Consider the following 13,638-nt stretch of genomic DNA (forward strand, 5'->3'; position numbering starts at 1 on the left):
GCAGCCCATGAACCACCAAGGCCCGGTGGCCTCTGAGTATGTACCAGCTCCGACTCATCCAGCGTGCAGCCTCCGTTAACGAAGCACTCGATGTCCAGCGCTTTGATCCGCCCGCTGTTCATGAATCCCACCTGTCAGCAAAGGACCAACACTTTATGACAGGTTAAAAATTCACATGTCAGGCCCTCCCTGGTGGCACAACGGGTTAAAGCGCAGCACTGCAAGATAGCCTAGTTACTTCAGTGCCAGTTCATCCCCAGCCCTGCCCCGGAGGTGATCCACGTGGCAGACCTCTCCTTCCTCCCCGCTGCTCCCCTCAGCAGTGCACACTGTCAATCTGCCTGTTCTGTTTCCCACTCTGTCTCTGGTGAACCCTCTCACCGCCCCTGCACCTGTGGCCTGTACCCCAGTTCTGTATGCACAAATAAATGTTAAAAAAAATTCACACATCAGGTTGTGGTCTCAGCCCAGCTTCCTTACTAGTTGGCTGGAGCACAGACCCCGCCCTGCTTGCTGGGTTGTCCCTTACACCCTGCCCTCCTCCCGTGGCTTTCCGGTGCCGGTCTGAGAAAACCTCCTCTTCGGCAAACATCCCAGGCCAGGTAGGTTCACAATCAGTTCAGGGTGTTTAAAAGGGAAACTGACGTAGGCGATGCTACCCATGCTGTCTTATGACAAGGTCTGGGCGATGCGGGAGACTCCCTAAAAGATGGAGGCTGCTTGGTTCCCAAGAAGATGTACTAAGGGTAGTCTTGGTTCCCAAGAAGACATACTACGGAGAGTCTCCATACCTCGGACTTGTTCTTGGCTAATAGCAACTGTATTTGACCATCAAGTGATTCCCGGCCCTCTTTCATTTGCAGCCTAATTGAGCATTGAGAACCAGTTACAAAAAATGTTTAACAATTGACAATGGTTCTCTTAGAAAATTACCTTAGCATAAATCAAGTGTAGATTGTCTTTAGGAATATAAACACGATCAGGGTGTGCCTCCTCTTTGGGCAGTTTGGCGGGACTTACGGAAGCAGATCTGAATCTAGATTTAACCTGAGAAAGGATTGTTCAAAGGAGGACTTAATGATTTGCCGCTTTATTTGAGATGCTGATTAGAATGATCGATCATACTGAAAAATGGGGATGCTGATGATTTTTGGTGGTTTTCTTTCTAGGATCAAAAGACTTTCTTTGTAACATGTAACCACAAACGTTTTGGTGTAGCCATGGAGATGACTTGTTAACGATTTGCTTCAATGCCCATACTGATGTAATCTCACTGCTTGGAGATTGTTTAAATAAAGAACTGCTGACGTTTTGGGGAGGAGATACTTGTACCAGCTAGACTGTCAGTGTCTGCCTCATTGCTCGTTTCGCCCATGCCGCCTCATCCTTTGGGAAAAAGACCCCTGGACTCTGCCATCCGGTGCGGTCTCTGACAGGAAACTTGGAGCCCTTGACATCAGCTCCACCATTTTCTAGTAGTACAAGGGGAAACAAACTAGTAGGAGACAGAGACTTGAGTTCCCCAGGACTGTCTGTTTGTTCTTTCTTCTCGTAGGGGTCCTCCACAGCTCTCAGCTGCACCAGCTCTGCCAAACAGGCCTCTGTGATGCTGCCCCAAGAGGCTCAGTCTCCAGCTGAGGTGTGCTCCCTTTCTCATGCCCACACCATATAGCAGGTGTCTGCCGCCAGGCATGCGTGCCCGGAGCCCACGCTTCTCCCCAGTCAAGGCTGTAGTGATGGCCACAGAGGCCAGCAGTACCATGGCCTCCTCTGAGCTAAAAGTCCTTTCCTTTCAAAGGGGTAATTTTCTGGTTTCATAGTGATCATGGATCTCTATAAAGTCCTTGCTTGACTACTGGCATATCATGGCTAACCTCATTTCCCTATTCTTGGAAAACTTTCCTACACTTTTTACTGACTTCCCTTCTAATGGAGCCTGGAGTTTTCCCCTTGTGGAAACGCCTCTGGAATGCTCAGTGCGTTGGGATGAACCTGGTTGTCAGGGTCAGGGTGAACCTCAACATCAGGGAACAGATACGGCACGCCTGACTCATTTCACTGAGCTGGGGAAGCGCTGGCCATGAATTAGGGGTGTCCCAGATGTGAGCTGGGACTCAAGCGGGCAGCTGGCGTCATTCTGATGTTGCCACTCTCTTTCCACCCACATGGGTCAGTTTGTCCGCCCACAGTGAAAAGATAAATTCCCACTCTCTATTGTGGTTCTATCAAAAGAGAATTGGCCCTTTGCTTTGTCTCTCTGAGGGCTGAGATAAATACATCTGAAGGAACTGTACAGTTATAGGGTTATTATTATCTATGCCAAGAGAAATGTTGGCCAGTCAGTCAGAGCAGTTAGGAAATGTACAAAACTCCACAAGTTCAGCGTTTATGGTAATTTTGACAAATGCAAAGTTGAAGTTTACCTTTGGCTTTTCAAAAAGCTTGCTAAAAAAAAAGTACTATAAATAATGTAGCAGAGAGAATTCTTAAACTAGTAATACAAACTTTTTCAGAATCTTAGAAAACTATTCCCAAATTCCCATAATATTCCCATTATGCTAATCAACAAATAGTTCTGATTAATTGAGCAAAACTTTGTTGGCTACATTCAGATGAGGCTATCTAGTTACATATGCTGTTATATTGGGATTAGAACTAGATTTCATTAAAAATAAAATTCAGGGCCCTCCCTGGTGGCGCAGCGGGTTAAAGCACAGCACTAAGAAACCTAAGCCACTTCAGCATTGGTTCGATCCCTGCCTGCCCTGGAGGTGACCACATGGCGCGGCAGACCTCTCCTGGCCCGCCCGCTGCTCCCCTCAGCAGTGCACTTTGTCGACCTGCCTGTTCTGCTCCCCACTCTGTCTCTGGTGAAGTCTCTCACGCTCCGCATCTCTGGCCTGTACCCCAGTTCTGTATGAATAAATAAATCTTTAAAAAAAAATAAAATTCAGATTTTTCAAGAAGTCTGATTATTTTCTCTTTTACATTCTTTATACTTTATATTAATATAATTGCAGAAATTTCTAGAGTCTAGACCTATTGTCTAGAACTTAGTAACTAAGTACTGGTAGTAAGACAGTTTCAAAACTGATAAAAGGAAAACCTGATTTATAATTTAGACCCAAATCAAACAACTCAATAGCCACCATAACAAGCCTCCCGAGCATGCCTCAACATAACTCTTTGTACCAGAAGATAATAATAGTTTATTAATTTCTTCACATTTGAAGGCAAATGAAAATTTAATGGCCAAGTGCAATCCTTTCCTTCTAATTATAAAATTGACTAGGCCAATGGAAGAAATAAAATTGTGCTGTTGTATGGAAAGTTATGGTAATTCAGGGAGATAATATTCAATAATAAAGCAATCACAAAGGTAGACAGGAACAATCCAGCTACATGTGTGTTATTAGCAATTCCCAATAAAAGCATGTTTGATATGGAAGCATTACTTTAGAACTCTTCTCAATCATCAACTTGAAAAGTGGTAGTATGGTAAACCAGTTGCCAAGTACTTATTAATAGGATTTATGCATAAAAATGCAATGAATATGGTTTGAAACAACTTTAAATGATATCCTGGTTAATGGATTCTTCTTTCCTATTTGCAAAGAGCTTTTGTGATACTTTCATTACCAGGTAGTAGAAACGTTTTTTTAAAAAAACTGATATGGTAATTAAAATGGTCAATTTGTTGCCAATCATTTTTACTGCAAAATAGTATTTTTATAGTAAAACAAATTTTGGTGTAGCAATGTGTGTAGCTTCTTTCATTATTTTCTTTTTAGTTTTTGAGGAGTCACTATCCTTATTCTCCCCAATAGTGTCTTACAGTTATTTGAAATTATATTCTTATCATTCAGCTGCTTCATAATTCAACACTAGATTTAAAGTTCCTTATAAATGTATTCAAATATATCATTTCCTCATTTAATATTTTAGATACTAAGATTATTATTTTTAAAAATTAGCAAAAATAAAAGTAATAGAAAAGGATCAAATCACTGAAATAAAAGAGGCATTTTAATACTTTCACCTTGTATACTCACTTTATATTTTCCAAATAATGGGTGTCTTCCCCCAGTTATTAACATGTCATCTTCACGATCAAGAACAAGACGAATGGGGCGTCCAGTTCTTAAGAACAAATTATAATTAGTTTCTCCACCCACTCACTCACCCTTGCAACCACCCATCTGTCTCCTCACCTACCTCCAACTCACCTGTTTATTCATTCCCTCCTTCAACTACTTAATGACCCATCTATCTGTCCATCTTTATATCCATCCATCTACCATTCATCCCATTTATTAAACTACTCAGTCATCCATCCCACATATGTTTATTGAGCAAATACAGTGGGGTAGGCACATATAGCTGCATTTTTCCTGTCTCTGTGATCTGTAACTCACTGGTCAGAGATCTAGCTAAAGGCATAAGTGTCAATGTCATTTCCCTTGTGTTCTATGGTTTCAACCTGACCTCACCCAGATCCAGCCATTCTGCATAGTCTAACCATTAGTTATAAAGGAGACAGTGTCATCATGTTAATGCAAACATAATAACACAATTGGAAGAGTCCAGTCAAGCACTTGTTCTAGGATGTCTGGGTTAGCATCTTCACTTTTGTCCAGGAATGATGCTATATTGACCAAGTTGGGCCCTTGGGGGTAACTAGGGACATCGATCTTTCCGTATCCTGGGGGAGTTTCCTAGACTTTGGATGGCAGTGGCATCATGTGGTGTGCTGGCAAAAATGTCAATTTCTGAAAATTAATTAGAATTCTGCTTCAAGAGGTTGGAGAGGTGGTCTAGAATCTGTACTTTGCTCAGTGGTGCTGATGCACGATTCTTTAAGTATACATTTGAAAACTTTGGTTCTCTAGGATTTCCTGGTCTTCCTTGGTGATTAAGATCACCTGGAGCATCAATTAAACATGCAGTCACCTGGTCCATCTCCTGTGTGGTTCTGATTTAGTGGGTCTGACATAAGGAGGCAGGAATTTCTATGAATTCAGGAAAGTGCTTATTACCAGGGTGCTGGGAACACCACTTGGGGATGACTTAAGGCATGGCGAATATGAGCTAAGGTAGTAGCTTAAGGCACCAATTCCCACACCTGGCTGAATGGTGGAACCAATAGGGAAGTCTTAATATGCCGATGCCTTGGTCAATTTGGGATAGCCTAGGTATAGAAGTTTAAAGGTTCCCCAGATGATTCTAAGGTACATTTATATTTGAGAGGTCTAATGGCCTGCAGTCTGGTGGGAATGCAACAAGCTGACAACTCCTCACTGGTCCTTAGTGGACATGAGTAGAGAGAGATTCATTATAGAAGAACTGGACATAGGATTCAGATCCTGTTTCTTCCTACATCCCACTGCAGAATGAAAGGTGCTTTGGGACCTAGCTCTGAACAACACAGACAAAGTACCAAAAGAAATAACTGACAAAGTATCAAAGAAATAACTACAGAAAATGAATAGGGAATATTAAATCAGCACCCTGTACAGCAGGACTAGGGAAGGATGGAACCTTATGATGGAGCCTCCTGAACTTAACCAGGGAGTTCTCTCAGGATGTCACCTTGCCATGGAACACACATGGAAGATCTGCCCTTCCCAGGCCAGAAGAACAGAGGATGGGGGCCTCTCTCACCTCACCCCACCTTGTGTAAAGAAGCAGCTCCACCTGGGCATTCCACCTGGGCAGATGATGTGTCCCACCCCTACTGGGAAACTGTACCCAGAACTGAGGGACTTTTCCTTTCAAAGCCCTACAATATTTGACTTTTCCAGTAGCTCTAGGAAGGTTCATTACCTGCATTTTATAAAGGAAGGAGTCAAGAAATTGAGTTGCCCAAGTGAAGCCATTAATCCAGGTGACTGAGGTGATCTGCCCTCAGCTTCCTACATTTTACACTTTTCTCTATCCTCTAGGGAACTTACTTGATAGCACCCACGGCTGCAATAGCCCCAAACACAGCAGGTTTTCCTATCTTCCCGCCAAAAGCACCACCTACTCGCTTTACATGACAAACGATCCTGTTGATGGGGATGTCTAAAGTAGAGGACACTGTTTTCTGTAAAAGTGAGATAATGGGAAGATTTTACAAGAGTGAGAAGGCAAAATGTTCTCAGAAACACAATATCACAACAAATTCACCTGCATCTACAGTGAGCAAATATATATATAATATTCTGAGTATCTGAGTCTGTCTTGTAGGTAGCTATTAAGTTTGTAAACTTCATTAATCTATCCAGGACATTCTTCCCAGGAGGAAAACGGTATTTTTCAGAAGGGAAACTGTCAAGAGTCCTGGACTACTGTCAGAGCTGAATTCCGGACAGTGCTTAGACCTAAAGTCCAAAAGGGGAAAACCAACAAACTCCCTATCAACAATTAAAGAAGAAATGTTTGCAGCCCACACCTGGTGCACTTTGTGACTGGGGAAATGAAAATGTGCTGTAAAGCGACGTTTACTCCAATGGCTATCTGTAGTGATTATTTTGGGAAAAGTTAAGTACAGAAACAATACATCATACAAATAAATATATGCTGTAAACTTAAAGAACCTGTGGTCTGTAATTGATTTGACCTGGGAAAAATAAAAAAGTTCTGGTGTCTTAGCTGCTCTACTAATGTCCAATACCTGGATTCAAAGATTTTGCACGTAAAAAATAACTGTCCACTGTCACACTGTGGGGACTAAAGGCCATGACGGAATCAGGAAGAAGGGGTGAAGGGTAGCCTGGACCTCACCTGCACGAGGGCTGCATCTTGTGTTGACACATAAACGTCCAGCTCTTTGTCCTCTGTCTTTGGAACAACAAGCACTCTCTGTGTTTCCATGTAAAAATGTTCCTGTCCTCCAACATGGACCTCACCTGATAAGTGTAAGCACAGGGAAATTCCTGGGAGTTGGGGGCTGCCATTTTGGGGGATGTCAAAAGTACGTGGGGTCTGAGGATTTGTCCTGACCAAGGAACTGAAGGATCAAGCACTGGTCCTATATCCATAGAGGGCAATCTATTCCAGAAACTACAGTTTTGGATAACAAGTTAAAGTACAGGTTTTAGAGCCCTCCCTGGTGGTGCAGGGGTTAAAGCGCAGCACTCCAAGGCTGGCCATGGCCAGCTTGGGTGCCAGCTTGATCCCTGCCCTGGAGGTGACCACATGGCCTGGCAGACCTACCCTGTCTCGCCTGCTGCTCCCCTCAGCAATGTACTTCACCGATCTACCCATTCTGCTCCCCTCACTATAGTGAATCCGTTCACGGCCCCTGGGTCTCTGACCTGTACCCCAGTTCTTTATGTATAAATAAATCATAAAAAAAAAAACAACAACAAGGCTTTGTTCTTTACTCTGTCTTTAGGAATTTTTCGTCTAAACTTCTATCACTCTCTACAAGTGCAACAAAGAAAACCTCATACATACATGCACATAATTTGACAGGATGAGATGGAAGAGGAATTTGGTAAAGTCCCAAGATTTAGGAGATGGTTTTTCTGAGAGGAAATCACATGTTCTCAATGTCTGCTTCAGAACAGAATGGCACAAGAGTTCTGTTAAGTGGCCTGAGTTGCTTACCTTCGACAATTTGATCCACCTTTTCAAATGCTTCCTCAGTGTTTCCTTGCTCAAGTTTCTTTTCAGGGCAGAAGAACGAGTCATGTTTAATAGCATCCTGAGTGACAGAAACAAAGCAAAATAAAACAAAAACAAAAGCCAATGCTTTTATTTTCTCTTCCACTGATAAGTTTTCCTTCATTAAAAGTCAAACTCCTGGCCCTCCCTGGTGGCACAGAGGGTTAAAGCACAGCACTAAGAAGCTAAAGCCACTTCAGCATGAGTTCGATTCCCCTCCTGCCCTGGAGGAGATCCACGTGGTGCGGCAGACTTCTCCTGACCTGCCCACTGCTCCCCTCAGCAGTGTACTTCATCAGTCGGCCTGTTCTGCTCCCCACTCTGTCTCCTGTGAAGCCTCTCACTGCCCCTGCATCTCGGGCCTGTACCCCAGTTCTGTATGCATAAATAAATTAATCTTTAAAAAAAAAAAAGTCAAACTCCTGCAAGTCCACCTGGATACACTCAATGTGGGAGAGTGAGTGGCGGGCTCACCATGAGGACTAGGTCTCAGAGGGAGTGTCTTCTAGATGGCACAGAAAACCGATGGGATAGAGAAGCATTAAGAATTTAGATCTGGTCCAGGATTATGAACCCTCATTTCAGAAGCAGTGGACCTCTCATGATCTAATTCCAGAAGGGTCCTACCTTCTGACGCTCAAGAAAAATACAGTTGGTCCTAGAACAACACAGGTTTCAACTGTGCATCCACTTATATGTGGATTTTCTTGCAAACAGATTATATCAATTTATCGTGGTGATAAACACAGTACTGTGCTATAAATGCAATTCCTTTGTGACTTTCTTAATAACACTTTTTTCTAGTTTACTGTAAAGTACTGTTTATACTACAGAAAGGTTAAATAAATTACCTTAACTTGTACAGCTATCAAGTGGAGCAACTGAATTCAAACCTGGCAGTTTGGTTTTAGAACTTGTGACTTTTATTTTTTTTAAAGATTTATTTATTTATGTATACAGATCTGGGATACAGGCCAGAGGTGCAGGGATGGTGAGAGGTTTCTCCAGAGGCAGAATGGGGAGCAGAACAGGCAGATTGATGAAGTACACTGCTGAGGGGGGCAGCGGGCAGGTCAGGAGAAGTCTGCCGCACCATGCGGATCACCTTTGGGGTGGGGATCAAACTCATGCTGAAGTGACTTTAGCTTCTTAGTGCTGTGCTTTAATCTGCTGCGCCACCAGGGAGGGCCCAGAACTTGTGCTTTTAACCACTCCTACCCAACCCTGCCTATTATTTATCTAGTCATGTAAATGGGTATATGGATGAATGAGTATGATATATATTACTATTTTGTTATTGTTTTTTTTACAAAAGAATTATTTTTGCTCAACAATTCTATTCTGAGGGGACTCTAGATCTCTAACCATTTTGAGTCCCAAGATACTTCATGCATGGATGTGTCCTTGCTTCTTGAGGAAGGGGGATTAGATTTGAAATTTCAAAACCCAGTTTAGAATCCTAGGAGAGCTCAAGCAAGCAAGTAAGCCAACAAAAATGGTCAGGACTTTTTGCAAACTTGGCAAAGTGGAGATTTGGAACAGAGTTGATTTGGCTCAGAAAGCTCAAGAAACACGACCTTTTCAACACTTTTAGTATTAAGCAAGTTGTACCTTTAAGGCATATTTAAAAATGTTCAAATGGCTTACTAGTTCCTTTGAAAAAATTACTTTCTATTACAAGCACATAAATAAGCAAGCTCTTTTAAAACTCAGCTATTCAAAACGGGAACCTGAAAACCCTACCCACACCTGCATTTCTATTCTAACATCATTCTTTGTGCTGAAAATAGCTTTGCATTCCAGCGTCTAGACCCAGAAATGAGAGTGAGATTTCTGTGGAATTAGATCATGAAAGGCCCACTGCTTTGGAGCTGTACCTTGACAATTTTATTATTCTCAACAGCCATTCTCATCATCTTTCTCAAGTAAAAGAATCTCCAATTAGCCAATATCTGGCCACCTGGAGTAAAATCTACACTCCAGCTCCCCTTGCAGTTAGGTGTGGCTTGTGACTAGGGGCTAAGCAATGAGATGTGGGAAGGCAGATACAGCTGGTGGCAAGTGTCCTCAAGAGGAGGCGCCTTTTCACCACCTCATTCTCTGCTGTCTAGACTGTGGACTTGATGCCCGGAGCCTCAGTAACCACAGTGGACCAAAGTGTGACCCAGAGAATGGAAATCATGCAAAATGGAGCAAGTAGATAGGAGGGGCCTGACTTTGACCATGAGCCCTGGACTGACTCTTTCTAGATGTTTTGAATGTGAGAAAGAAACTTTGATTACAAATGGGCTTCCCTCATTTTTGGGATCCAAAGTTAATTTCAATTCATATCAGTAATATTTTCCAGAGAAAGCTGATTTTCCCAGAGCAAGCCAGTGACAAGAAATAATCAGTTGACTAAATTAGTTTTGCCTTAAGAAATTTACAAAGAAGAGCACTCCTTGGTGGTGCAACGGGTTGAAGTTCAGCACTGTGAAGCTGTCTACAGCCTCTGTAGCGTGAGTTTGAACTTCAGTGAGGGAACTGACCCACGTGGTGTGGCAGACCTCTCCTGACCCACCCGCTGCTCCCCTCAGCAGTGTACTTCATCGATCTGCCTGTTCTGCTCCCCACTCTGTCTCTGGTGAAGACTCTCACTGCCCATGTACTTCTGGCCTGTACCCAAGTTCTGTAGGGATACATAAATAAATCTTTTTAAAAAAGGAAATTTACAAAGGAACTTTTAACTGTATATCCTGACAGGAGACACTGCATCCCAGCTCACCTCGATGGTGAAGATGACAGGCTCAAGATCTTCGTAGGTGATCTTTATCTTTCCAATTGCTCGCTTTGCTTGTACAGCTGTCTCTGCAACCACAGCACAGATGATCTGACCCACACAAAATACCTGCAGGAAGTACATGCACAAAGCTGATGGACAATGTTGTGTAGAAACACATGTAGGTCGACTTTACCAGTGACTATGGAGTCTTACTTATCTGTTTCCCTGGCTCTCTGAAAGTAGACTGTGACTATTGGGTATATTTTTATAGGTTATTTTGTGGTATGGGACTGCTATAATTTATGCAGAAACATTTATGAACATTCCCAGACACCAGAAATGACCTGCCAAATCATACCATGCAGGAGTGTTCTACTTTTGGATAGTGTGTGTGGGATGTCTGTCATTGTTGAGCAACGGATAACCAAATTGTAGTTCAATTACATTGCTTCGTTAAAAATTTAAAACAGATTGATAAAAAAACAAACAAACCTGAATAATACAGACAGTTCCATTGACCGTCTTCCTCATTGTAAAATGAGAAAGCCCTAGAGAGGATGTGAGATTGACATTGATCTGAAGTCATGATGTCATTCTAGATTTTAAAGAAAAAGATAGTATTTCTTAAATAGTGTGTATGGACTGACCTATGGGCCCTATTCATGTCCCCCCACCCCCATTCATATGTCAAAGCTCCAAGCCCCAATATGACTACATCTGGAGATAGAGACTTTAAAGGAAGACATCAAGGTCAAATGAGGCCATGACAGAGGACTCTAATCCAGTATGACTGGTGGCATTTTAAGAAGACGAAGAGACACTAGGGAGGTTTGTTCATAGAGAAAAGGCACATGAGGACACAGGCGAGGGAGGCCATCTGTGAGCCAGCAAGAAAGGCCTCAGGAAGAAACTGAACCTGCCAATACCTTGATCTTGTACTTTTCAGCCTCCAGAACTATGAGAAAATAAATTCTGTTTTTTTTTATACCAGATTTTTTTATACTGTGACAGTTTGTTATGACAACATGAACAGATAAATGATGGTCCATCTTTTCATCTGGAGTTAACTGAAACATTGTTGATTCAACCTGCGGCTGGAGGAAGGTGTGAGGCTCACTGAGATGTGACAGCAAATAGTGAACTTACCGAGAGTCCTCAGAGGCACACGCTGTTGTTGGTGCTCTTTTAGGGCATTTAAAGCTCACAAGGACACAATGAGTTTACCCAGACGGTACCCAAGGGCACATAGCTCGTGGGTGCAGACTGGAGTGTGAACCAAGGTGGCGTGGCTTAGAAAACACGTGCTCAGTGAGTGACTGCGACGTAGAACTGAATTGAAAGGTGATGATGCGAGAGCAGTTTTATTCAAAGTGGAGCATGTGTAGGTAGGTGGCAGGGATGAGTGTGGGGTGCCAGGCCAGGAAGGGAGGGAGTTTAGTGCAAAGAGTAGGAAGGAGTTTTATTTTTTGTAATTTTCTTTCTAGAGTATTCTAACCGGATACTGTTCCGTTTCTGTTCATTCTTCAGATGAGGACAAATGGACTCCAGAGCATATTGTGGGAAAACTACAACTTTGTTTTTCTTTCGATGATATTGTATTATATTATCTTTTGATTATATTATCTCCTGACTTCAGAAGAGAAGGTCTGTCTGAATAAAGATGTTAGGGGTAAGGAGAAGCTGGAAAAATTGACAGAGAGGTGGGAAGCAGCGGAAGGCCAAGTGGAGGTGATACTTCGGTGGTTCTCTGTGCAAAGATAATGATTTGGAAGGCATGCTCTGTACCTGATCTACAGCCAACAATTTGTCGTCTTCCATACCATTGGTGCCTGGAATATCATCCACTGTTATCATATCAACCACTCCAGGTAGTTCGAGGGCTTCAGAAAAATCAATTGATCTGAAACAGGGGATATATCTCAGATGTAGAAAGCAGCAAGCTTGAAGGGCCCACACCTGGGCACTGCGCAGTCACAGTTCACCTGGCATGTAGCAGGATCTGGAAGCCTTGCTGGACCAAGGGCAACACATTAGCTGTTGGGAAGGTGACTGGGAGGGACCAGTGTGGCTGTGGCAGGGGGTGGCTGGAGGAAGAGGGGGATCTGGCCATTTACTAATTAGCGTTTCATCACCAGCTGACGATCAGCCCCACTCAGAGTTACTCTTTGAGCCCCACTGATGCTGCAGTAGGGGGCGGGGATGGGATGGGTGTTGTGAGGTTAGAATGGAAGGAAGGGGCCCATAACCAAGGTTGTCATTATCTCTCATGATGGTCATTTCCAGATCCTGCCCTTCCTCTCCTGGGATTGGTGACCTTTTCCTTTACAGTTGCCACTTTACATTCTTCGGGTGTAGGGCACAGCAGGCTAACGGGCACATTCCTCTGGCGCAACACCCACGTGTACTTTTACAGGCTTTTTGACAGCTTTGCATTTACTTACATGATTTTTGCATGGGCTCGTGTACTGGTCACCAAAGCCATGGAAAGTTCTCTATCCACCATGGGGATGTCATCACAAAATGTGGCTTCCCCTGTGGCGTGTTTGAGACCTGATAGGTGCATGAGGGGGCGTCCAACTGGATCTTGGAGGGGTTGTTGAGAATCCACTCTCTGCATAGGAAACAAGAGTTGTCTTGATCTTCAGCAGTGACCTGGCCAGTTACCCACACGCCTGACTCAGGATGGAGAAATCAGATGGTCCCCCTTGGGCAACAAGCACTGGAGAGGGTCAGATGATGAGTGTGACAACCGAATGATCTAACTAGAGCGGGGATTGTCATTTCAGTCATGGGGCAATGCCGAGGACAGGGCCAACCTGTTGGCAAATTGTGAAGGAGACGGAGCTTCCTCAGGCTTCTCCTTTGGCATCTTTTTTTCCCAAATGTGCCTGTACCCTTTCTCTGTCACTCAAGGGTCTCTCTGCCCTGCTTACCTCCTCAGCAATCAACCTGTCTACACATAAAGTGATGGTGACGATGAAGCCAAAGTAATATAATGTTGACGTTGAGGAACCAGAATCTAAGCCAAAAGCTTGAGTACTGACTTGGCAGGGCCTCCGGTGGGGAGGGAAGCTCTGGCAATGGAGTCCACCCAGATCTGGACCCAGGTGCCTGAAGTGCCCCGTAAAGGCCACAGAACCAGTACTGGGAGTATAGGGAAGTGGAGAAGGTTGACTCTGGAAGCCTCTCAGGGAGGGTCTGCGTGTGGTGTGGGGCAGGTGCTAACC

General features: G+C 43.6%; 1 protein-coding gene across 1 annotated transcript in view; it reads right to left on the minus strand.

Annotated features, from left to right (window-relative positions):
• The window catches only part of LOC101627752 (aldehyde oxidase 2-like), a 78,011-nt gene that overhangs the window by 34,594 nt on the left and 29,779 nt on the right, over positions 1-13,638 (minus strand). The window contains 8 exon segments of the mRNA XM_012724752.1: positions 45-131; positions 4,053-4,140; positions 5,952-6,085; positions 6,766-6,890; positions 7,594-7,690; positions 10,415-10,537; positions 12,197-12,311; positions 12,853-13,022. Of these exon segments, the coding sequence (XP_012580206.1) occupies positions 45-131; positions 4,053-4,140; positions 5,952-6,085; positions 6,766-6,890; positions 7,594-7,690; positions 10,415-10,537; positions 12,197-12,311; positions 12,853-13,022 (939 nt within the window).

Source organism: Condylura cristata, unplaced genomic scaffold, assembly GCF_000260355.1.
Source record: "Condylura cristata isolate star-nosed mole 26May11 unplaced genomic scaffold, ConCri1.0 scaffold00002, whole genome shotgun sequence".
NCBI lineage: Eukaryota > Metazoa > Chordata > Mammalia > Eulipotyphla > Talpidae > Condylura > Condylura cristata.